The sequence below is a fragment of the Balaenoptera ricei genome, chromosome 1 (genome assembly GCF_028023285.1).
Source record: "Balaenoptera ricei isolate mBalRic1 chromosome 1, mBalRic1.hap2, whole genome shotgun sequence".
Lineage (NCBI taxonomy): Eukaryota > Metazoa > Chordata > Mammalia > Artiodactyla > Balaenopteridae > Balaenoptera > Balaenoptera ricei.
This window is the reverse complement of record NC_082639.1, coordinates 32,485,176-32,508,220: the sequence shown is the minus strand read 5'-3', so window position 1 is coordinate 32,508,220 and position 23,045 is coordinate 32,485,176. Positions and strand designations below refer to the sequence as shown.

General features: G+C 53.2%; 1 protein-coding gene across 4 annotated transcripts; it reads right to left on the bottom strand.

Annotated features, from left to right (window-relative positions):
- Positions 1-565: 565 nt before the first annotated feature.
- On the bottom strand, positions 566-12,087 carry MFSD2A (MFSD2 lysolipid transporter A, lysophospholipid). 4 transcript variants are annotated; one of them, XM_059897265.1, is made up of 14 exons: positions 11,880-12,087; positions 10,311-10,442; positions 9,006-9,130; positions 5,321-5,444; positions 5,132-5,210; positions 4,610-4,767; positions 4,065-4,155; positions 3,824-3,945; positions 3,518-3,601; positions 2,895-2,978; positions 2,689-2,801; positions 2,096-2,239; positions 1,829-2,005; positions 566-1,048 (listed from the first exon to the last, which is right to left on the bottom strand). In XM_059897265.1, exons 1-14 carry the CDS (start codon positions 11,970-11,972, stop codon positions 985-987), a joined length of 1,590 nt encoding a protein of 529 aa, XP_059753248.1. In that variant the 5' UTR covers positions 11,973-12,087; the 3' UTR covers positions 566-984. The 4 variants fall into 4 exon arrangements, with proteins under 4 accessions (XP_059753248.1, XP_059753270.1, XP_059753255.1 ...); XM_059897287.1 differs by having other exon boundaries at positions 3,518-3,538; XM_059897272.1 differs by having other exon boundaries at positions 10,311-10,439.
- Between the last annotated feature and the right edge of the window lie 10,958 nt (positions 12,088-23,045).

The window sequence follows — 23,045 nt, the reverse complement described above, 5'->3', positions numbered from 1 at the left end:
CATTCCCGCCTTCCAACACTGTCATTGTCAGTGGTGGAGGAAGAATCACAGGTCTCTGGGGACCCCGCAGGGGCCCAGTCACAGGGTCTGCCCCAGCACAGCCAGCGCCACATGCTCAGGCAAGCCTAGGGTGGGAAGCAGAGCATGCAGGCCTGAGCAGAGCAAACTGGTTGTTCTCAGACACAGGGGAGCAGTGGGTAGTGGTTAAGGTGCTAGAGTCTCGAAGACCTGGGATGTTACTCCATTTAGGTCTCTCTTGGCTGTGTGAGGTTAGCCAAGTCCCTTTCAACACTGGGGCTCAGTTTCATCATCTTTAAAATGGGGACAGTCCTGACCTAGCAGGATGCTTCCCAGTATTAAGTGAGAACATCAGCAAAGTGAGAGGAAAGCTTCCACACCTGGGCCGGGTACAGACAGGTGTTCAGTAAATGTTAGCTGATGCTGTTATCACACCTCTACACACATTCTCGCCCCCCAGGGCACCTGCGGCTGAGCGCTCCCTCTCACTCTCTGCACCTTGGCACAGAAGGGCTCAGTGTCAGGACAAAGACAGAAAACAGGCAGCTCCGTTTCCCAGCTTTTATGAAAATTAATAACATTAATAGCTCACAGACATATACAAACACACACACTGCTATGTACATGGTCATTAAGTTATTAATTAGTCTCTGTATAAAACGTTTCTACATTAGTGTTCCGGGCTAGGCCCGATCAGTCCTTGTGGCATATTCACAGTAGCAGCCCCTGGGCTTGGCCCCTGGGGTGGGCAGAGGGAGGCTGGTGGCTGTATGAACAGCCCGCCTCACGATGGGCACAGGAGGCGTCCTGGGTCGCTCACTCTCGAGTCTTTGGCTCCCTTCCTGGCATCTGGAGACCAGCTGTTCAGTGAGCAGGCAAGCAGGCCCGGATTCCTCATGTGGCCTGGTGACCCAGGCCTGGTGACCCAGGCCCTGTGCATGGTGGCTTCGCGCCACCCAGCAGGCCCTAGAGGATTCTGGCTAGTTCTGTAGAGTCTGTGTCAGAGCAGCCTGAGCTGCTGGCCTCTTCCCTGCAAAAGTCAGAGGAGACGGGCTGGAAGAAGCACCCTTACCCACCTGCTTGGTCCCCGCAGGATCTTGGCTCTGAGGTCCTAGCTGACTGCCAGGCTGGTCTAAATCACAGGACATAGTTTGCTCACTCCCACTCTCAGCCCAGAAACTGCTGGTAGGCTTGTTCGCTGTCCTTGCAGCCCACAAGGCATCCCAAGCCCCAGGACTACGCCCTGGCCCGGGGCGGGCTGATGAGCTCCGCACAACTCACTCCACCCTGCCCTCTGGCCTCCGCACCTGAGGTCCTGCACACCAGGAGAGCCGTGAAGAGTGCGGGCTCTGGAGTCAGAACACCAGGGCTCAGACCCCAGCTCTGCCCCTTATCACTTGTCACTCTTCCTGGTTAAGCCTCAGTGTCTTCATCTGCAGAGTGGGAATCATAGGAATCTCTGACACCCAAGGTTGTTGGACGACCATAGGAGATCATGAGTACATTCTCTAAAATGTAAACTCCTTGAGGGCAGGGATTTATCTGTTTCATTCCCTAGAGCAATGCCTGGCACATGGGCATCCCATTAAGTACTTGTTGAATGAATAAATGTAAAACCACTCAGCACAGGCAGGCAGTGTTCAAGAAATGTTGACTGCCACAGTGATGAATCAGATGGGGGAAAGGGCAGAGGAGCTGTCCCGGGAAGATGTGTGGAAGGCAAATCTGGCTTTGGCCCCAGGAGGCACTAGTCGAGGGCTTAGACTGGATGATGTCCCCTCGTCCACCTCCCTGTCCCTTCCCCACTCACCTCAGAGCCTGCAGGGCCTTCTTGTTCTGCCGCCGCTTCTCCTCGTCAATGGGGTACAGCTTAAAGAGCAGCAGGCCTATGAGGATGAGGACTATGGGAGCCATGGTCACCAGCATCTTCAGTGTGAACTTGACAGGTGCTGGCTGGGAGCAGCCACGGGTCTGGTACCCAGTAAAGCTGTGGGACCCAGTGGTTAGGGGAGTGGTGAGGATGGGACACCTGGGACCTACCCCTGCCCAGCACTGCCCAGACCCCCACCCCACTCACTCCAGACTGAGGGTGGAGATGCCCAGGGAGACTCCGGAGGCAAACTTGGTGAAGAAGACGTAGAAGGAGAAGAAGATGGGCTCGGTCCCATGGATATGGGGCTGCTTCAAATGGAAGTCATCAATGACGTCAGGCAGCATGGACCTGTACACAGTGGTGGCAGCCGTGAGCACCCTTCCACCTAGCAACCCCAGGCCCCCACTAGCCCATGTGGTCCGTGTCAATAAGATTGGTCCTCTGAGAGTTTGCAGTCCCACAGCTCACACACAGTTCAATGAGGAGAGGGCAACTTCATGTGAATAAAAAAAGAAGGCCCCTTCCTCCAAGATGAAGTAGCCCCAGATCTAGTTGCTCAGCTAGGCAAGTATAGAGTGCAGGCTAGATCTGAGCCCCCATTTCCCACCCTGACTGGATGTGGCCGTGCAGTTCACAACCTGTACAACTGTACTGGGAAGACCTGCCCCACTCCCAACCTGGACCCACAGAATGGCCTGCAGAGAGAGAAGCCCCCACAGGATTCTCCCTAAGGAGCTTCAGAACTAGGGGGGGTGGGAGGCTGGGAAACATACCCAGCTGGGCCTATATACACTTACCAGGGTAGTAAGAAGGCAGCTGCTACACTGATGCCAGCTGCCACAGCTACCACATATGTGACAATCAGGTTACTCTCCATGAGGGCCACCAAGATGAGAAATGGCACTGCTGACTAGGGGAGCGGGCACAGGAATACGAGTCAGCTGGGAGGCTCCCATCAGTAGCCCCCAAGTCAGCCCAGGCCCTGTCCTTCAGCCCCACTCACTGAGATTCCAATGTACACAGCCATCTTCTTGCCAAACCGCGTTAGGAACCACTGCCAGATGGGGATGGTGACTGTGGCCGAGAACTGTGGATGGGCAAAGGGGGAGAGGGAAGTGGGTTAGAGCCATGCAATCCCCCCTGCTCTGCCTGGGACTCTAAAGGTGCTCCCAGCCCTGCTCAAGAGACAGATGACAACATCTGGACAGTTGAGGACAGGCACCCGATGGCTCTTCAGGGGAGCTGAGAGCGAGTCCCAATCTCCTCTCCTGCCTTCTCTGAGCACAGAGCTCCGGAAGTTCTGGCTTCCACACCTTTGCTTTTGCTATGCTGTCTACTTGAATATCTAACCCCAAACCCTCTTTTTTTCCCCCCAGTGTAATTGAGATATAATTGACATATAACATTGTACTAGTTCAAGGTGTACAACATAAAGATTTGATATATGTACCCAAACTCTTTCTTTCATAGTCCTACCTAAGCAGTGGTAGGTCAGATCCAAATGTTCTGAGAAGCCTCCCTCATCCCTCATGACCTTGGGCCAGTCTGGGAAACGTCCTCTGGCTATCCAAAGAACCACCTCGCAGCCTAAGCCACTTCGGCCACCCTCGGGGGCCCCACACGCACCATGATGGCCAGGAGCAGATTCTGGAATTCGTTGCGAAAACCCAAGGTGTAAGTGCAAAACAGAGCGAAGTTCCCCTCCACCAGCTGGGGGACAGGAGAGCGTGGTGGGAAGAGAGGTAAGGAAACAGGTGATGTAGTCGGGGCTGAGCCTCCATGACGTTCCCTGTGCTCCAGGGACCTCTGCTCACCCCGCCTCCATTCCACCTGTCCCTCGGGCTTTGTCCCATCCTGAGTCCGAGGCCTACCCCACCCCTTGTTCCACATACCCCCTCCCGCCCAGGCTGAGCATATCAGGGCTCCACTCACCATGAAAGCCAAGGAGGTGAAGAGGAAGCCGGCAATAAGCTTGATGTACGGGCCATGGCTCATGACCAGCCGGATGCCCCGAAAGAAGGGCATCGGCTTGGCCTGCTGAGTCTCGTAGGGTTCTGGGGGCCAGAGGGGACAGTGAGGCAAGAGCAGAGGCCCCTCCCCAAGCCTGAGGCCCAGGCAAAGGGACAAAACCACCCCACGCTGGGGGCCTGCACCCCTCCCCAGGACCCCTCACCTCTCTGCTCCCGCACGCCCAGGGTCAGGATGACAGCACAGATGACATAGATGGAGGCAATGACCCCTGCCGCCAGCAGGTATGCGTTTTGCTGTAAAGAGGGTAAAGGTGACATAGAGAAACAGTCAGTCTGATTTCATCTCAGCTCCCAGCAGCTCTACTCAATGACCTTGGATCAGTCCCTTCGCTGGGGGCCTCACTGTCTCTATCTGCGAAATGGGAAAATCAGCCTGGGCCTGCTGCTGCTTCCCAAGGCCAAGTCCAGATGAACAAACGGTTAAGAAGGCCAGGCTGTGGAGTCTGAGAGCCCACAGTTCAAATCTCCCCAAATCTAGTTTCTGCAACTCACTAGCTCGATTACCCTGGACAAATCATTTAGCCTCCCTGTGCTTCAATTTCCTTATCTGCAAAGTGGGCATGTTAACACTTTGTATAACAGATGCCCAACATTTACAAACACTAGCCATTATTAATATCTTGAGGATAACGGCAAAATCACCCCATCGTTCCTCATCTCCCCCACCCCTGCCCTGCCAGGGCCTTACCGTTTCTCTGAGCGAGGTGGCGCTCTGCGTGCGATTGGCACCTTCCAAGGCTACTGTAGAAGCATTGGCGTCCTGGACACAAGGTGTATGTGCTTGGCCCACAATCTGCCCCTGGATTGCTGTGCCCAGCACTGTACCTAATACCTCCACGGTCATCCCTGAGCAGGAAAAAGCAAGTCCTTTTGAGGGGCCGCACGGCTTGTGGGCCCCCAGGGAGGAAGGTCAGATGGATATAAGCCGAGCTCTAGCCACAGGTGATAGTAGCAGCTCCAGACAGGATGGTTACTGGGTACTGGGGTAGATGGCACCTTGGCCTAAACTCATGGCCTCGCTATGTGACCTCTCCCTGGTCCTTCCACCTCCCTGGTCTCACCAGAGCAATAAGTTATTTTTAAGATGGTTTCACACCCACTCCCAAGAGCAGGGAGCTGGGCCCACAAGGGAAGAAACATGGTAGGAGGGTCAGGGAGTGGGGGCCCCTGGGTCCCTGGTGGGTGGGATCAGGGGGCTGGGGAGACTTACGATACGCAGTGGCAGAATCCCTCTCACTTTGCTCTGTGCTGATGAACATGGTGAGAGCTGAGTAGGGAACGTGGAAACACTGGCATGGAAGAGAGGCCCTCGGCCAGTCAGACGATGGACAGACAGATGTGGCTTCGGGCACCAACCCCGGAGGCCCCAGGGACTTCCCACACCCCTGCCCATACTCACCGTGACCAGCGTCTCAAAGAGGCAGTAGAAAAGCAAGTACCACAGGGTCTGGCCCTGTTGGAAGTCAGGCACAAACCAGATGAGGAAGTAGGCGATGATGGCCAGGGGCGTGGAGAAGATGATCCTGAGGAAGGGGAGGGTTTGAGTGGAGGCAGGATGCCAAAACGCCAGGATCGGGGCCCAGGCTGGACTGCTCTGCAGCCTCACAGGGTGCCCGGCAGGAAGGAAATTCCTCCCCCTGGATGCACCCACCCCAGGGTCTCTGGGAAGGGACTGACGGCCCAGCCCAGAAGGGCACACTGAGGCAGGGCCCCCAGCCTACAATCCTGAGCATGGGGTATGAGGTCAGACCCTCCTGAGTCTTGCCTGCATCTCCCCAGGTGTGAAGGCTCCAAAGACAGGGGCTTTCTACGGGCTGAGGGGCTGAGAATGCAGGCCAAGACCTCAGACGGTGGGGCAGGGAGGCGGCGGGGAGGAGCAATCCCAGTGGGATCTCACCCATGTGTGCACACACAGGAGTGGGGGAGGCCAGCTCCAGGTGAAGGTGCTCCTTCTGGAGCAGCCACAGGGGAGGACTGGGCCCCGTGCCTCCCCACGTGTGAGTCCCACACCATCCTAGTTAGATCTCAGGATGGTCCAGCTTCACGGCATCAGTATAGGAAGGCAGCAGAGAACCATGGTGCAAAGGCCTTCGGAGCCACCCTTCCGGGATCCAGTTCTGGCTCTACCAGTAACTATAAATAACTTGGTCTTGGGCAAGTTATTTAACTTTTGAGGTTCATTTTCACATCTGTAAAACGATAATAGTAATAGCACCTACCTTACCTTCAACATTTACTCAAGAAATATTCAAGTGCCAACTCTGTGCTGAGCACTAGTCTAATGACTTGGGACATATCAGTAAACAAAACAGACAAGTCATTGCCCTTGTGGATTTACATTCTGGTTGGCAAACAAAAAATAAACATAAGATATATGCTATCCAGCCTTAAAAAGGAATGAAATTCTGACACTTGCTACAATCTAAAACTTGAAGACCTTATGCTAAGTGAAATAAGCCTGACACAGAAAGACAAATCTGGCATGATCCCACTTAGATGAGTCAAATTCACAGACAGAAAGTAGTTGGTTGCCAGGGGCTGGAGGGGAGGAAGGAATGGGGTATTAGTGTTTCACGGGTACAGAGTTTCAGTTTGGAACAAGTTCTGGAAATGGTCGCACAACAATGTGACTATACTTAATGCCACTGAATTGTACACTTGAAAATGGCTAAAATGGTAAATTAAAAAATTTTTAAATAGTGTATTCTACCACACACCAAAAAAGCTACATAACGTAGTAGACGGTGATTAAGTGCTGTAGAAAAAAAGAAGGAAAGCAGGCTAAAGGGGATTAGGAGTATAGGAGTATGTGGGTACAATTCACAACCAGGTGGCCAAGGTAGCCCTCACTGAGAAGGTGACCTCTGTGCCGGGCCTCGAATGAGAGGAGGGAGTTGGCCTGGCAGCTTGCGGGGCAACAGTGCTCAGGTGGGAAATGTGCCCCAACAGGCCTGGGGAGTAGGAAGGAGGCCAGGGGGCCAGAGTGCCTGGCGTGAGCGTGGGAGATGGAATTAGGAAACGAGGCTGGACGGGAAATGGGATGCCAGGTCACGTAGGGCCCAGTAGGCCATCGTAAGGACTTTGGCTCTATTTCACAGGGTTGAAGTAGTTTTGAGACTTCAGTTGATACTAAAATGTAGAACAGTTCTTGGGACACAGCAAGTGTTTGCTGTGATTATCACACCAGGAAAGCTCAGCGGGAGACTTCAGGGAGCTGCCGAGAGCACTGGGCTGGGAATCAGACCTCAGATCCATCCCTGCTGCATCTCCCATGTGACCCTGCTGACACTCTGCCTCTCAATGGGTGGCCGGGAACTCCAGGAAATTGTTCGCCAGAGTCTTCCTGGTCTGAAACGGAGGATTTAAATGCTGGCTGAGGGCAGGGGCTGGTCTGAGGCCTGGGAGGAGAGGGGGTCCCAGGGCTCATGAGCCCTGGAAGGCCCAGCCTCTTTCTACACCGAAAGGAGAAGGGGTGCCAGGTCCCAGGCCCTAACGGGGGTGGATGAAGAGGAGGGTCATGCACATTACACGGCAGCGCTCAGCACGCGCTCAGACAGGGCTGGGGGTACCACTCAGAGGTATCGCCAGGAGTTCCCACCCCGACAGCTGAGGCCATGTGCTGAATCACAAAGCAGCCTGAAGGGCCCTCAGCTACTTCACCAAGCTGGTTGCCGCACGTGCCTGCGTGGGTGAGACGTCCTCAGATCTCACCTCCCCAAGGGAGGGCTTCCTCTGCTCTCCCACCCTTGCCCTACCCCACCCCTCCCAAATCCTCAGAGAACCAGGGCTCCTCTGGCAGCCTTCACCAAACACTCCATCCAAGCAGCCGGGCTGTGGAACCAAATGTGACTGGGAGTAACCCGGGCTGCTGGTATTGCTGCTGCTCCAGGCTGGCCGGGGCAGCTGCCTGCCATTGGCTGTGTCTCATGAGGAGATGTGGCAGCACAGCCCCGCCCCTGCCCGGCTGCCAGGGAGGCGGGTACAAGGCCCCGTCTCAGGGGCTGGCTCACCGGGAGCCCCAGCAGCCTGTGCAGGTAAGGCAGACTCTCCTGCCCCCTGGCCCTGAAGCTTGGATCAAAGGCCCCAACCTGGGCCTTTGCCAGGGGCTGGCGGGATTTCAGTGGGAGGGGGGCCTCGTGGGAAAGGAAGCTGTGCTGGGGGGCAGGGACCGTGGGAAGAGCTTTGAAGGCCTTGAAGGCCGGAGACCAGGTATGGGCGCCCCTGGGGCAGGAAGGCGCCCACTCGAGTCTGGATGGGCTAGAGATGAAAGGGGCATGCCCTCCCCCTGCCCCCCAACCACCAAGCAGGATGTCCTGGAGGGAACCAGAGCTCTGGCCTGTCAGCCTGTCCCTTGCGCCTGCCTTTGCCATCTGATCTGTAGCACCACCTCCCCCAGACTTGCCTCAAAGCCTGAGGCTGAGGCGTGTAGGCTCTGTATCAAAGGAAAAGGTAGTTCTCACGGTCCAAGGAGCCAGAGGTTATGCTGTCCCTTCTCGGTTTTACCTTCCACGCTTACCCCTCCACCAGGAGCCACTCTGCAGGGGTGCCAAATTATACATTACTTAATAAGTGCCAGAAATGGTTCTAAGCACATTACGTATTAAAAAATTTAATTCTCACCACAACCCTGTGAGACAGGCATAATCATTATCCCCACTTTGCAGATGAAGAAACTTGAGGCTGAGATGTTAAATGTCTTGCCCAAGGTCGTACAGCTCTAAGTGGCGAAGTCGGTATTCAAACTGAGGCAGGCTGGCTCCAGAGTGTAACCTTTCAAGGATTATGGGAAGTGATGGAGCGGGAGAAGTTCGAATTCCAGCTTCATGGAAGGGAAAAGGACCTTGGGGAGGAATGGGGCCTGGGCCAGGGGAAGCTGCTCAGTCTAGCAATTCGGCCAGCCTGGGAATGAACTGGCAGGAGTTCCAGTGCCCATGCCTGGGGCAGCTGAGGCCTTGCTGGGGTTTTTGCATCATTCCTTCTCCTCACCCCCCAGCCTGTGACAAACCATGTGGAAGGACCACGGGGTAGCAGACATGTCAGAAGCCCCGCCTTCTACCACCTCAGAAGGAGCATTTTCTACTCACCAGGGCATGAGGCGGCCCAGGCGGGTCCAGGGGGATTTGCTAATGCAGAAGCCCACCAGGGGGTCTGTGATGGCATCCCAAGCTCGGCCCACAAATAGGATGATGGAAGCAGAGAAAGGATCCACCTGGGATGGGGAACAGGCAAAAGATGACTCCCTCATCCTTCAACTGATGGGCAACATCCACCCTCACTGACGGGCAAAAGCAGGGCTCCCTCCCCACTTCAGCCTGGCCATTAGGACCCTGTACTGCTCCCACCCAGGCCTTAAGCATCATCACTTGCCTTGTTAATAATGACAACCACAGTTTCCCAATAGAAGTAGCACTGTGTGTCTCCTTGGAAACTTTCCCAGATATTTCCCCTTATGTCCTCCCCTCCACTGCCCTTGAAAACACTCCCATCAATTAGAATGAATCCAGAATTCAGTTCCTTGCCTCCCTCTCACAAGCCCCAACCACCTGATATCAGAAATGGCATTTGCTGGGTCACCGCAGTGGCCCTCAATTTCCCCATCTGTATAATGGGGTTATGATCCCTGTCTTACAGGGTCAAGCTCTATCTTGGATGTGGAAAAAGGAATTAATAGAAAAACTGTTGAAAAAGTAGACTGTTACTGTCACTACCCATTCAAGCTATCCCCCTCCCCCCAAACCTTCTAGGCCCAAATAGACAGTTTCTCTGGACTCTTCCTCATCCATCAAGGCTCTACTACTACTATCACTCCAGGAAGCTGGAGAGGCCTCTCCCACACTGCAGTTTCCCCAGTCTGACTTTTCTAATTTTTTACATTTTGACAGCAGGTTCCCCATATTTGCACCCCATTTAGGGCCTGGCCCATGGGAGTTGCTCAAAAACTAGCTGCTTAAATGAAGTCATTTGTCCTTTCTGGGGCTTAGGGTTCCCCATCTATTAAGTGAATACAAGATGCCTTGCTTGCAAAGTCACCAACCCCTGAGCCAAGCCAGCTACTGCTGTCCAGCTGGGGGCATTGTGTGCCAGTCTCTTCTAAGAACATCACAGCGGGCTCCATTCTATCACACCACCGCCTACCCCTCCAGGCTCTGTTGCTCTTGCCAGGCAAGGAGGAGTGAGCTGACCTTGCCAGTAAGACTCCTGGGGCAGAGACTCCCCTTCTGGATACTCTCCAAAGCCTTCTTATTTCTCATCCACTGTGACTCTGAGAGGCAGGAGAGTAGGGATTCCCAGTCCCATTTCACAGTTGGGGAAACTGACCCTACCCTGGAGTCCGTAGTCTCTCCCACCTTGGGGTGATGGAGGAGCCCTAGCGGGCTAAGCTCACTCACCTGAGCTATATCCAACAGGTAGATCTGCAGGAAGAACCCCAGGGCACAACCCGTCACCTGGTAGGGGGCCCCCCCAACTGCATAGCAAAGTTTGTTGCAAATGGACAACTGGTTTTTCTTCTTTGATTCCTTCTGGGAAGAAGAGGAAAGAATGAAAAGAGATCCATGACCCTGGCCTTCATCCTAGAAGTTTCCAGAGGCAGGAAACTCTGGAACTCTGCCAGGAGGAACAAGTCTGCCTTGCCCTATTCCCACCCAGGGAGAGCTCACTTCCCACAAGAAATGAAAGGTATTCTCTGTTCTTAAAAATCTGGAAAAGGGGAATCCATACTGAGGAAGTAGCCCCTAAGCCACCCCACCCCAAACCCAGATCCTTATCAGCTCGTCTTCACTTAATGACTCCCCCCAAGGCCTCAGTTCTGTTTCTTTCCAAGTTGGAGGGGGAGCACGCTCCAGCAATGGACCTGTCCCCACCTGGCACCAGCTGCCACAACCTGAAAATCCTCTTGCCGTCAAGAGCTGCCTAAGCCCAGCCCTGGCTTCTGCCCTGGTTCAGAGGCTAGTGAACCTGCCTACTGGGTGAGGGCTCTAGAGATCCCTAAGGGCCCAGCCCAGCTGGCTGTAGGCCCAGCTGTTCCTTCCATCTGTCCCAGAGCCTCCCTGGCCCCTGGAGGCAGCCAGACCTTCAGGCAAACCCAGGAGCTGTCCTACCCTCCCTCTCTCCCTGTCCCCCTCCCCCAGTTCCCAGGGGATCTTGGAGAGGGGAGGAAAGGCCTCTAGGTGCAGGGCTGGACCCTCTCTGGGTGAGGCACTAGGGAGGTTAAGGTTGCCCAGGGAAAGTAGATTACTCATACATGGGAGCAGCATAATTGCTTACCCAGGCTTCTTCCAAGGATCGGTTAATAAAATTAAAACGAAAAGGCAGTCACCTCCTAGGCGGATATCTTTTGCCTGGGATCCCTCCCTGGGGCCGCCTGATGTCATTGGGTCCTTCATTATGTCCAGAGAGCTGGGAATGGGGCCGAAGGTCAAGACGCGCAAAGCGCCGCGCGCGGGCCGACACCTACACTCACACAAACGCCTGCGGAATGCGGCTCCTTTAAGAGCAGAGCCCTTGCTCTTATGAATGAACTTGAGCGGCCCTCACAGCGGAGTTGAGAAGCAGGCGTAGCATGTGGTGGTGGAGAGCAGGGGGATGAGAGATTTGGGACCCAGGTGGGTTTCCCAGATTTCTGGGGTCTCTCTGGCGTCTAGGGCAGCAAAATTAAGCGGCTGGTCACAGAGGAACGGAAACCGACTAGGCAGAGCGGAGCCGGGCACCACGTGGAGCCGCCGGTGGGGCCGCTCCCCAGAGACACCCAGAGTCGGGGGTGGGCAAAAGGGGGCCGGCGCCTACAAAGCTTCTCCATCACTCCCTGCCTCCAGGGCACCCCAGGGCCCTCTCCTGCCTCTGGGTCCTCCTGTTCCCGGCTTAGCCCAAGGTGTCCCAGAACCAGGTTTATCCCGTGACGCCCCCACCTCAGTCTGCCGCCCACCCTTGACCCTCCACCCGGGGTGCCCGGCCCTCACCTTCACCTGGACCGGGCGTTCACCGGCTTGGAGGATGCCAGTGGGCAGCAGCCCCGCGGCGGAGCCGCTCTCGGCGCCCTCTCCTTTGGCCATGAGCCGCGGGCCACGCCGCCCCGGACCGGGAGGCCGGGATGCTCCTCTGCTCCGCGATGTTCCTCTGCTCCGCGGGCCTCCGCTCCGCCCGGGCTCGCGTTGTAGTTGTAGCCGCCGCCGCCGCTACGAACGCCGCTGACTCGCTCACTGCACTCCCCACGCGCCTCTTAAAAGGTTGGGCCCTGCCCTCTCTAACTGGCCAATCCTGGAGCTCTGCTACACCGCCGCCAGCCAATCCTGGAGCCCGTCGGTCTTCCCGCCGGCCCAAACCCCTCTGCAGCTTGTGCCACCAAGCCACGTTCTCCAGCCTGGAACCCGCATCCGGCTGCGCGTCTCCGCGCAACCCCGGGGTTAAAGCCAGAGACCCACCTGACAAGCACGAGGAAACTGAGGTCCAAGGCTAAAAGTGACCTGCCCGATGTCCCCCAGAGTGAGTTCTACCTGAGTGAGATCTACACCCCATGACTTCCGACCCCCAGGCCTAGGAAAGGCAGGGGCTTGGAAACCCACTGCCCCCTTTAACGTCTGGAGTTAGTTCGAGTCTCCCTCTGCTCCAAACCTGGAGGATATAGCGCTGACACTTTCCTAACCGACGCCCCTCTCCCCTCCCCCAAGACGGACCATTTCTTCTTCCCAACATTGGCATCTGTAGGGCCCTCGCGATGGGAGAGAAAGAGGAGGCAACGCAGTCGCAGTCGCTGCCGGCAGGAAGCTCCTAAGTTGTGGAGAGGAGTCGGGACCACAGCCATTAGCACACAATGATGATAACAGCGGCATTTTATGGAGAGCTTCCTTCATGCTTAACATGATCTAATTCAAGGAGAGCTTCCTTCATGCTTAACATGATCTAATTCAACCCCCATAACCACCGTGTGAGGGTGGTACTATTATTATCCCCATTTTACAGCTGAGGGAAGGAAAACTCAGAGAAATGAAACTGCTCTCATGTGGCAGAGCCAGGCCTATAAGGTTTTGCCCCATTTCACATCCTTCCCTCTCCACAGCCCCGCGCTATCCCTCTCAGCAAGAATTATGAGAAGGCTAAACCTGTCTCCCCAAGAAGAAGCCTTGGGAGAGGGAATTCCCTGGCGGCCCAGTGGTTGGGACTCCGTGCCTTCACTGCCGAGGACCAGAGTTCAATCCCTGGATCCCTGGTCGGGGAACTGGGATCCCACAAGCTGCGTGGCACGGCCAAAAAGAAGCCCTGGGAGATACAAAGCTCTGGGTTGAAACAATCAAGGAAAGTTTCGAAAGAGTACTGAATAATCTGGTCCTTGAAAGAAGATGGGGGACTTCCGTGGTGGCACAGTGGTTAAGAATCGGCCTGCCAATGCAGGGGACACGGGTTCGATCCCTGCTCGGGGAAGATCCCACATGCCGCGGAGCAACTAAGCCCGTGCGCCACAACTGCTGAGCCTGCACGCTAGAGCCCTCGACCCACAACTACTGAGCCCGCGTGCCACAACTACTGAAGCCCGCGTGCCTAGAGCCCGTGCACTGAAACAAAGAGTAACCCCCACTTGCCACAACTAGAGAAAGCCCGCATGAGGCAACAAAGACCCAACGCAGCCAAAAATAAATAAATTTATAAAAAAGGAAGAAGATGGGAGGCCAGACCCAGATGCCAGAAAACAGTCTTCTACCACCTCTGGGTCCCTTATGTCACCATCACCCCTGGCTTCCCAGGCACTCAAGAGGCTGGGAAGGGGCCAGTTGGCACTGACTAGTGAAGTGGTTGCTGGGACGCTCAAAGGCTACTCACTCCTGTGCCTGTGGTTGCTCAGTGTCAGTTTCCTTTTTTCTTTCATAAAACCTGATTGCCAGCAGGAGAGATGAGGTCTGGCTGCCCCAGGATGGCCACACCAAGCTTCCTCATCTGCCCTAGCAGATCCCCATCTTGGCACACAGATCTTGGCCACTGCTGAGCCTAAGAGAGCCAAGATGAGGCAGCTGAATACCGTGAAAAGGGCCTGCACTGGCCCCCATGGTTCTGCCATGAGCTGTGTGACACTGTTCTGTCTCTTCCCCTCTCTGCGCTTGAGTTGGCTGAGGTGACTGTACGATCCCTTCCAGCCCTAACATCCTCAGTCCTATGGGATCACACTACATCACAAGTGATTTAGACGCCCGCCAAACCGTGAGCTCTGGGAAGGTAGGAACCACATCTTTTCCACTGCCGTATCCCCACTGACTAGCAGGGGCCTGACTCAGATGTGTTCAGTGATGCCTGCTCAGCCTCCCTCAGGCAGAAGCACAAGGGTAGCCCATTCAGAAAAGCCCCAGGCTCCTCCGTTTACTAGCTGTGTGGTTGATCCTGGGCAACTCAGTTAACCTCCCTGTGTATAAGGTGGAGATATTAAGTGACTACCTAATAGAGCTGTTTTGGATATGAAACAAGAAAATGCAGGGGAAGTGCTTAGCACAAGTGCCTGGGAGCCAAGGCTGGGCTGGTCCCCCCTCCTGGCCCGATTCCAGTCTGCCAGCATAGCAGTATAAGATTCCAGATATGGCCTGACCAAGCCAACACAATAGGCCTATTATTTTCCCCAGTCTGGACACGACACATTGTTAATGCAGCCTAAGACTGCTGGGCTTTGGAGCCTTTCTCTCCCATGATTAGTTCCCATCAGGTTGTGGTCAACTAAATCATTCAGATCCTTTTCACTGGAGCTGGGGTCAAGTCAGGTCTCTCCCTCATCCTCTGCTTTGTGTAGTGTCTCCCCCTTCTTGAAGCTCACAGAACAACAGTGTCATCTTGCTTATTCCAACCTGTCGAAATTGTTTTGAATGCTGATTCTATTGCCCCCTGTTTTCTCTCCTTCTCTAAGTTTAGATCCAGGCTGCTCCTTGCGACTTCAACTATACCATCCAGCCTGTTGGTCAAGACAGAGCCCCATAACACATCACTAGAGACACTCATTCACCACTGACCGAATCAGGGCCCTGCTAATACAACAGCTCCCAATTATTGCTGGGCAAGCACTGTGCTAAGTGCTTTAGGTATATACCATCTCATTTACTCACAACATACCTGGGGAGGGTAGTTTTTATTACCCCCACTTTATAGATGATGAACCTGAGGCTAAGAGAGGGAAAGCAGCGACCAGTTTTATACACCCAGAGTCAGGCCTTTCTTTCAGACCATGAGCTTGGCTGTAAACTCATCACTTAGAGATGTTGTCCTCTGGCTACACACAGTCTTGACCACGTGTCTCCATGGCCCTCTTGGCTACTCTCGTTCCTACCCCCTTTCCCCCACACCACCAGGCCTGGGGCCCAAGAGGCTTTGCTGAGGCTCTAGTCCAAGGTGGGCAGAGGGCAACCTTATCAGCTCCATTAGCCTCAGGACCCTGGAGCAGAGACCTGGGCCCATTCTTCATAACAACATTCTTTTCATCTAAGATAGCAGTGAGGACAAGGGCTTCTCCCTTAGGAGCAGAAAGGCAGCTCCCCACTCTGAGGGGTACTATCCTTGTGGCCAACCTTGACCTTTTCTGGATCTAGCCCAGCCTCACAGTCAAGGACTAATACATTTCAGAGATCCCCTTGTTGCTCTCCACCTGTCTGTGCCCTCACAGGGCACCATGCCCAGCCTGGTGGGCTTCATCATACCCTAGCGTACTCCCCTGAAGGCCTTTGGGGAAGGCCACCGGGTCCCCTGATCTTCTTGGGAGACAGAGCAGCAGAATTAAGTGCAAAGATTCGAAGGACAGGTCACCTGGCTTCATAGCCTATCTCTACCATACAGTTTACTCTTGGGCAAATTACAAAATCTCCTGAGTCTCACTTTCCTCACCTGTCAAATGGCAATAATAATTCTGTGTATCTCACAGTGTTATCATGAGGATTAAGTAGGGTCCTTAGAACAGTGCTTGGCCTATAGTAAGCACTTAAAAAGTTTTATCGTGGTCATTAATATCATCACCACCATCATCATCATTAGTAGTATCCTGGGTGGGTGAAGCCACACAAAGTAAGGCCACTTAAGTCAGAGGGGAGAAAATTTGATGTAAATGTCTAGGGGCTAGATTTATATCTGGTGATTCAGGGTGGTATTTCTAGCCCTGTGGGATGCTTCCAGGGCAGGATTACCAGGTAGAGCTGTTGGGGTGTTGGTGCTAGGAGATTGTTGCTAAGTGAAGGTGTTGTCAGATGCCAGTGTTGCCAAGTGGGATAGTTTGCTTGCAGCCTGTTATCCAATGGTAAGATCTCTTTAGTCCCTAACTGGCAGATCTACCACCCTGACTTCTGGAGAAAAGGAGCCCAACCCATGCCTTAGAACATACTTATCTCAAGAGCCACTAGTAAGTTTATACCCTAGGTGGTGGTGGTCTGAGGCCTGAGGCCAGGGAATGGCCAGGTTGAAGAGCTTAGGGCTGGGCAAGCTATTGCCTGAGGCTATTCCCCCACCTAGCCCTTTTGTTTGCCCTGGGGGGAGATGGAAGGGCAGAAAGTAAGAAGGAGGGACTCTTGAGGGTCCCAAGAGAGGCTCTTTGGGAAGGAAGTAGCTGAGGGCCCTTGAAGTCATCTGAGGCTACCAGTTCCTGCCTGGATGTTGGTTGGGCAATTGAGAGACAGGAGAGGCCTCAAGGCTGATCCCCCAACTCAAGGCTGATCACTCCACAGGGAAGCCTCCCATCCGGGCTTCAGGACTGGGCTGGGTGATGGGTCTAACTTCTGAGCCTCAGTTGGGGCTGAGGGACATGGAGAGTGCCCAGAGACTCCTTGGGATACCTGGTGCCCCCTTCCCTACCTAGTGCCTGTGCATCTTCTCATCATCAACTCCCCCAGGTTCAAGGTCCTCTCCAGAAGAGAGAGACAGCCCTACTTCCCAGGAAGACTCTGACTGCTGAGGTGACGTGAGAATGATGGAGTGGAAGAAGCTGGGTAGGTCAGCCTTGGCTCAGAAAGCCACGCCGTGGCACAGCTCTGAGGGAGCCCCAGTGGCTGGACCAACCTACCTGGTAGGCTCCGGGGTACAAGATCAGGTGAGGTGCTCTCCCAGCAGAAGCCCAAAGCCTGGCCTCAGAAGAAGGGGTGGGGACTGAAGCCTGAGTGATACTGCTCTCTTACAGGCTGGCCAGGCCTCTGCCCTCCTTCTCTTCATGCTCATTCCATATTCCTGCAGAGCAGCTGTGCCTTGGTCTGTTGGCCTTGACCCTCTGAGAGCCGGAAGACTCTTTCAGAGTAAGTGACTTGTTGGACTCAGACCAATGTGGCAGAAGCAGAACCTGCCTGAGGTCCCGCCTCCCATCTGGGCCTCCTTTTACCTCCTTTTACCTATCTATACAAAAAGCACTCTGGACAGCCCAGCACCATGCAGTGGCTGCTTCCACTTCCACTGTGGCATGCAGAGACCTTCGTCTTTTGGTGACTACCTTCAGACACGTAACCCTGTGATCTCATGGTGATTAGGTGTAAGAGATAAGCATAGCTGGGGCCCTTAGAGAGTGTGGCCTGGAGTCAGGCTCATCAGGGTTTGAATCTAGCGCTGTCTCTAGCCAGCTCTGTGACTTTGGGCAGGTCAGTTAAGTTCTCTAAGCCTCATTTATCTGATCTGTAATTTATCAGATCATCCTGTTATAAGATCAGGTGAGACAATGTATGTGTACAAAACAAACCTTACAGTTGGCTCTCAACAAATGTTAATTTTGGGACTTCCCTGGTGGTGCAGTGGTTAAGAATCCACCTGCCAATGCAGGGGACACAGGTTCGAGCCCTAGTCCGGGAAGATCCCACATGCCGCGGAGCAACTAAGCCCGTGCGCCACAACTACTGAGCTTGCGCTCTAGAGCCCTCGAGCCACAACTACTGAAGCCGGCGCACCTAGAGCCCATACTCTGCAACAAGAGAAGCCACCGCAACGAAAAGCCCACGTGCCACAACGAAGACCCAACGCAGCCAAAAATAAATAAATAAAATAAATAAATTTATTTTTAAAAATGTAGATTTCTTTCCTCTGATCCCTCTGATTGGCAGGATGTCTTTGATTAACAGACAGTGGAAAAACACTTTCTGATCTGGGTTTAAAACTTAAAGGTTGAGGGTCTTAAATTAAAAGAAAAAAAAAAAAGGATACTTGGAGGAGCTGTAAAGGTGGCCTTGTCAGTACTTTCACTGAGACTATTCGGTGTCCACCCAGCAACACAGAGATGAATAAAGCGTGGATAATCTTATCTTCTGAGAAAGTAACATCTAATCGTAGAGACAAGTGTAAGCAGACTAAGTTATGGAATGATGTGACAAAGGCCTTATAGAGATCTGTCTGAGTACACATTTGAAAACATCAGCTTCTGTTTGGGGGGTAGAAGTCTGCGAAGGCTTCACAGGAGGTGGTGATGCAACCAAACCCTGAGGAATGAGTAAGAGCTCCTGAGACAGGGAAAGGCATGCCAGCCACAGGGAACACCACAGACATGGAAGTGTGTTGGAGGATGGTGGGTGCAGGAACACTGAGCAGCTTGGACTGGCTGGGCATTTGCTGGCTGGGGATCTGGTAAGCCCTGAGGCTGAGAAGATGGAAAGAGGCCTTGTATCCTCATCCTGAAGACACTGGGGAGCCATTCAAAGGATTAAATGCAGAGGAGTAAAATGACCACATCTGTACTTTATAAAGATGACACTGTCACTAGCCATCCTCAGACCCTCATCTCATCTCTCCTGTACTGTTGCAGCAATGCACTAAATGATCCCCTCTGAGCCAATCTCCAACAACAGATGAATCTTTTTTTTTTTTTTTAATTTGGCCGCTCCACGTGGCTTGCAGTGTCCTAGTTCCCCGACCAGGGATCAAACCCGGGCCCTCAGCCCCTCAGCAGTAGGAGCGCGGAGCCCTAACTACTGGACTGCCAGGGAATCCCCCAACAGATGAATTTTTAAAAAACAAATATGACCTTTTCATCCCCCTATTTATTTATTTTAAATTTATTTATTTATTTATTTATGGCTGCATTGGGTCTTCATCACTGCACGCTGGCTTCCTCTAGTTGCGGCACGTGGGGACTACTCTTCCTTGCGGTGCGCTGGCTTCTCATTGCGGTGGCTTCTGTTGTTGTGGAGCACGGGCTCTAGGCGCGCGGGCTTCAGTGGTTGTGGCACGTGGTCTCAGTAGTTGCGGCTCATGGGCTCTAGAGCGCAGGCTCAGTAGTTGTGGTGCACGGGCTTAGTTGCTCCATGGCATGTGGGATCTTCCCGGACTAGGGCTCGAACCTGTGTCCCCTGCATTGGCAGGCGGATTCTTAACCACTGCGCCACCAGGGAAGTCCCCAATAAATGTTTGATGAGTGAAAGACTAAATGAGTGAAGGGGCTGTAACAGCCCCTTCCTCCATGTTTCTGGGCCTATGGGTCTACATAAAGTGCTTCCTAATTTCCTTTCTGGTAGAAGTGAGACCAGAGAATGGAAGGAACTTGCTCAAGGTCACAAAGCAAGTCAGCAGCGGTGGGACTCTGTTTCCCATCCCATTGGGATTCTGAGGGCCAGCCCTTGCAGAGAAAGCCCCAGGCCATGTTTTGCCTGGTATCTGAGTCCCCAAGATGGACCCTCCAGACCAGGACTGGGAGGACCACAGAACACTCCCCCTGCCACACACACAAACACCAGCTCCTTGTTCCCTCCTGCCAGGAGTAAGGTTGAGATCTGGAATTCTTCCACCTTGGCTTGCAGTCTTGATCTCTGCCTTTGGGGCTGCCTCTAGGAGGAGCGTCAAAGATCTGCTAGGCTCTGGGCTGAGTGTGGGGTTCTAGGCCACCCTAACTAGTAGGTTAGACTCTGAGTTCTGGAGCTAAGATGAGTCTGTGCTGGGTTCTAGGCTTTGGGGCAGGTTCTGAGCTGGACTCTAGGCTGCTCTGGGCTCTAGATTTTGGGCTTTGTTTTGACCTGAATTCTGGACTCTGAGCTTTGGGTCCTCTGGCTCTGGGTTCTAGGCTGTGACCTGGATTATAGGCTGAGGGTCCAGCTCTAAGTTCTGAGCTCTGATCTTGGGCTCTGGCTGGAATTTGGGCCAGGTTGTGCTCTGGGCTCTGTGGTCTGGGTTCTGGGCTGGACTTTGGACCAGGGCTGGGCTTGTTTGGGTTCTGGGTTCAAGGCTCTGAGCTGTACTTTGGGGCTGGGGTGGGCTGAATACTAAACCTTAGGTGGTAAGCTGTGATCTCAGTCCTCTGAACTCCAGGCTCTGGGCTTACATTGGGTGGGAGGAGGGGGTTATAGAAGGGAGAGTAGCAAATTCTTGAGTTTCTCCCTTTGCCCCACTTCTCTTCCTGGAGACTTTCAGCTTTAATTCCTCCTCCCAGAGGAGAAGGCCAAAGTGAAGGTGGTAGTAGCCTTCCTTGAGGTGCCGAAGACTTCCCTGGTCACCAGGAAGAATGAGAAGTGAAGGGTAGGGCAGGTGGCATGTGGAGGTGTCCTCAGGTGGGCAGGATCTATTCTGCTTGTTATCAAGGACCTTCCCACAGAGCAGAGTGTAGTGAGGAAGCACAGGTGCATCTCATAGCAACCATGGGGTGAGAGCAAGGGGTTCCCACCCCCACCTTTCCTTTCCTTTCCCCGAGATGTCACCCCACCCTCTGTTCCAGCCAGGAGTTGGGCTTGAAGCTCTTGGACCCCAGAAGAGGTAATTTCCAGGGCTCACTGAAGCCTTTGCTCAAGTCCATCCCCTTACCCTGACTGCTTTCTCCCTTACAATGGACTTCTCCACATTTTATTCCCCTTCCTCCCCCATCTGCTCTGGAGCCTTTTGCCCAGCAGGACTCCTCCCCAGCCCCACTGCTGGACATGCTCACTCCACGACACTGCCTTGAATGCAAGGCCCACGTGCTGGTGACAGAATTCACTGAAGGACCAGGAATTCCTGTAGGGAAATACAACTGGGAAAAATCATTTAAAATTGTACATGACACATGACTGCCCGTGGGGAAAAACAACGAAAACCTGTTAACAGGATGTCCCCTCATGAGTACACTCAGTTCCTAACTTTACTCTCCTGTCTCAGATCTTCCTTCCCTCACACCCACAGAAAGAGACCACCTTTTCAGTTCTCCATTGGACAAAGCCTCCATTAGGCTCTGTGCAGGAAACCTCACCCCCTAAGCCACATGGGATCAAATCAACAGGATAAGAAACACTCAGCAGAATACTCCCCAAAGTCTGAATTATTCAGACTAGACGAATTTCACAGCAAGAGCATGCAAAGGTACAGGAAATAGCCTTCACCAAACGGCCTAGGCTGGGTTTGGCAATTTTGATTCTCAGTGTCCTGTCCCTTTAAAGTCTTTCCACCAATGAGAAGTAACAAGCTATGCCTCCTCCTCATTGTTCAGATTTGGCCTTTTGGGGTGTGTGGGGATGGCGGGGTGGGGGTGGAGTGGTTAAATGCAGATCAAATACACACATACACACATACCCCTATAAAATACAAGTGTTTATTCTCAGCAACAGTATAGTCTAAATCCATATTGAGGAAGAAAAACACTTTCCTAAGAGCCCTATAATTGGGTCCCTGCCCATAGTGGGGATAACTCGAATTATCTTTTAGAACAATGGCAGATCCTCTGAGCACATCCTCTTGTTTCAGGCTATGCCACAGCCTACCATGTATAAAAACAAGCCTGCAAAGAGCATTAACCTATGATAGTTCCTCTTGGGTATCTAATGTCCTTGTAAGAGCTTTTTTTTTTAAATACATTTATTTATTTATTTATTTTTGGCCGCGTTGGGTCTTCGTTGCTGCGCGCGGGCTTTCTCTAGTTGCGACGAGTGGGGGCTACTCTTCATTGCGGTGTGCGGGCTTCTCATTGTGGTGGCTTCTCTTGTTGCAGAACACAGGCTCTAGGCGCGCAGGCTTCAGTAGTTGTGATGCGTGGGCTCAGTAGTTGTGGCTCACGGGCTCTAGAGCGTAGGCTCAGTAGTTGTGGCGCACAGGCTTAGTTGCTCCGCGGCATGTGGGATCTTCCCAGACCAGGGATCAAACCCGTGCCCCCTGCATTGGCAGGCAGATTCTTAACCACTGCACCACCAGGGAAGTCCCATAAGAGCTTTGAAATGATTACTTCCTTCCCTTTGGACCAGATGAAAATCATGGGGAATGGAGGGCTTGAATTCTTCCTGTCCCAGAGCGGGCATTCCAGAAGTGTGGGGCATTGGGTTTTCCAAGTACATATTCATTCTTTACATCTCAGCTCCAGCCCCCCACTGTGACCACTGCATCCTCCCTTACAGCTCTGTTTGTCCTAAAAAAGCCTCGACCTAAAACACACAGGGCTGTGAACCTCCTGGGCAAGCTCAGTTCTTAACATGTTTCATGTTTGTTCATTCTGTCTTCCCAGTGTTCAGGAGCCCCAGGATGCAAGGACGAGACCAAGATCCCTTCATTCAGATGAGCATTCACTGAGCCCTGACTCTGTGTCAGGCAGAGTCCTCAAGGAGTTCAGAGTCTAGAGGGAGAAACCAACAGGTAAATAAATCATTACAGTAAGGATCTGATAAAAAAAAAATTATGATAGAGAGAAACAGAGGAGAGATGTGGGCAGGGTTGCCATGTTGCACAATTCTGGGGGTCTATATGATGGGTCCCTCCAGAGTTGTGCAACGAGACTGCCCTGGTCGTGTGCGAGCCCAGAGGAGGCATCTGACCTAGTCTGTAAAGTCCCTTGAGGATATCAGGCATTAACTGGGGCTCGAAGGGCAAGTTTGCCAGGCAGATGAGGAGTGAAGGACCATCCAGACAGAGCAAACAGCATGTATGAAGCCACAGAGGGGTGAGGCAAGATGCTAAGTGCTAGGAAATGTCAGGAAATCCATTTTGGCTGAAGCACAGAGCACATGTGGAGGAATGCCGAGAGCATTTTGTTAAATGAGTTAATGAATGCAAGAAGGACGATAATAACAAAAATCATAATCACCAACATTTGTTAACCACTCACTGTACGCCAGGCACTGTACTAAGTGGTTTCAGTGAATTTCTCATTTTCACCACATCCCCGTGAAATAAGTTCTTTAATATCCTCTCCTCTGCAGATAAGCGCAGAGAAGTTAGTTAACTTGCTCAAGGTCACAGAGCTAGTGGCAGAGCCAGGA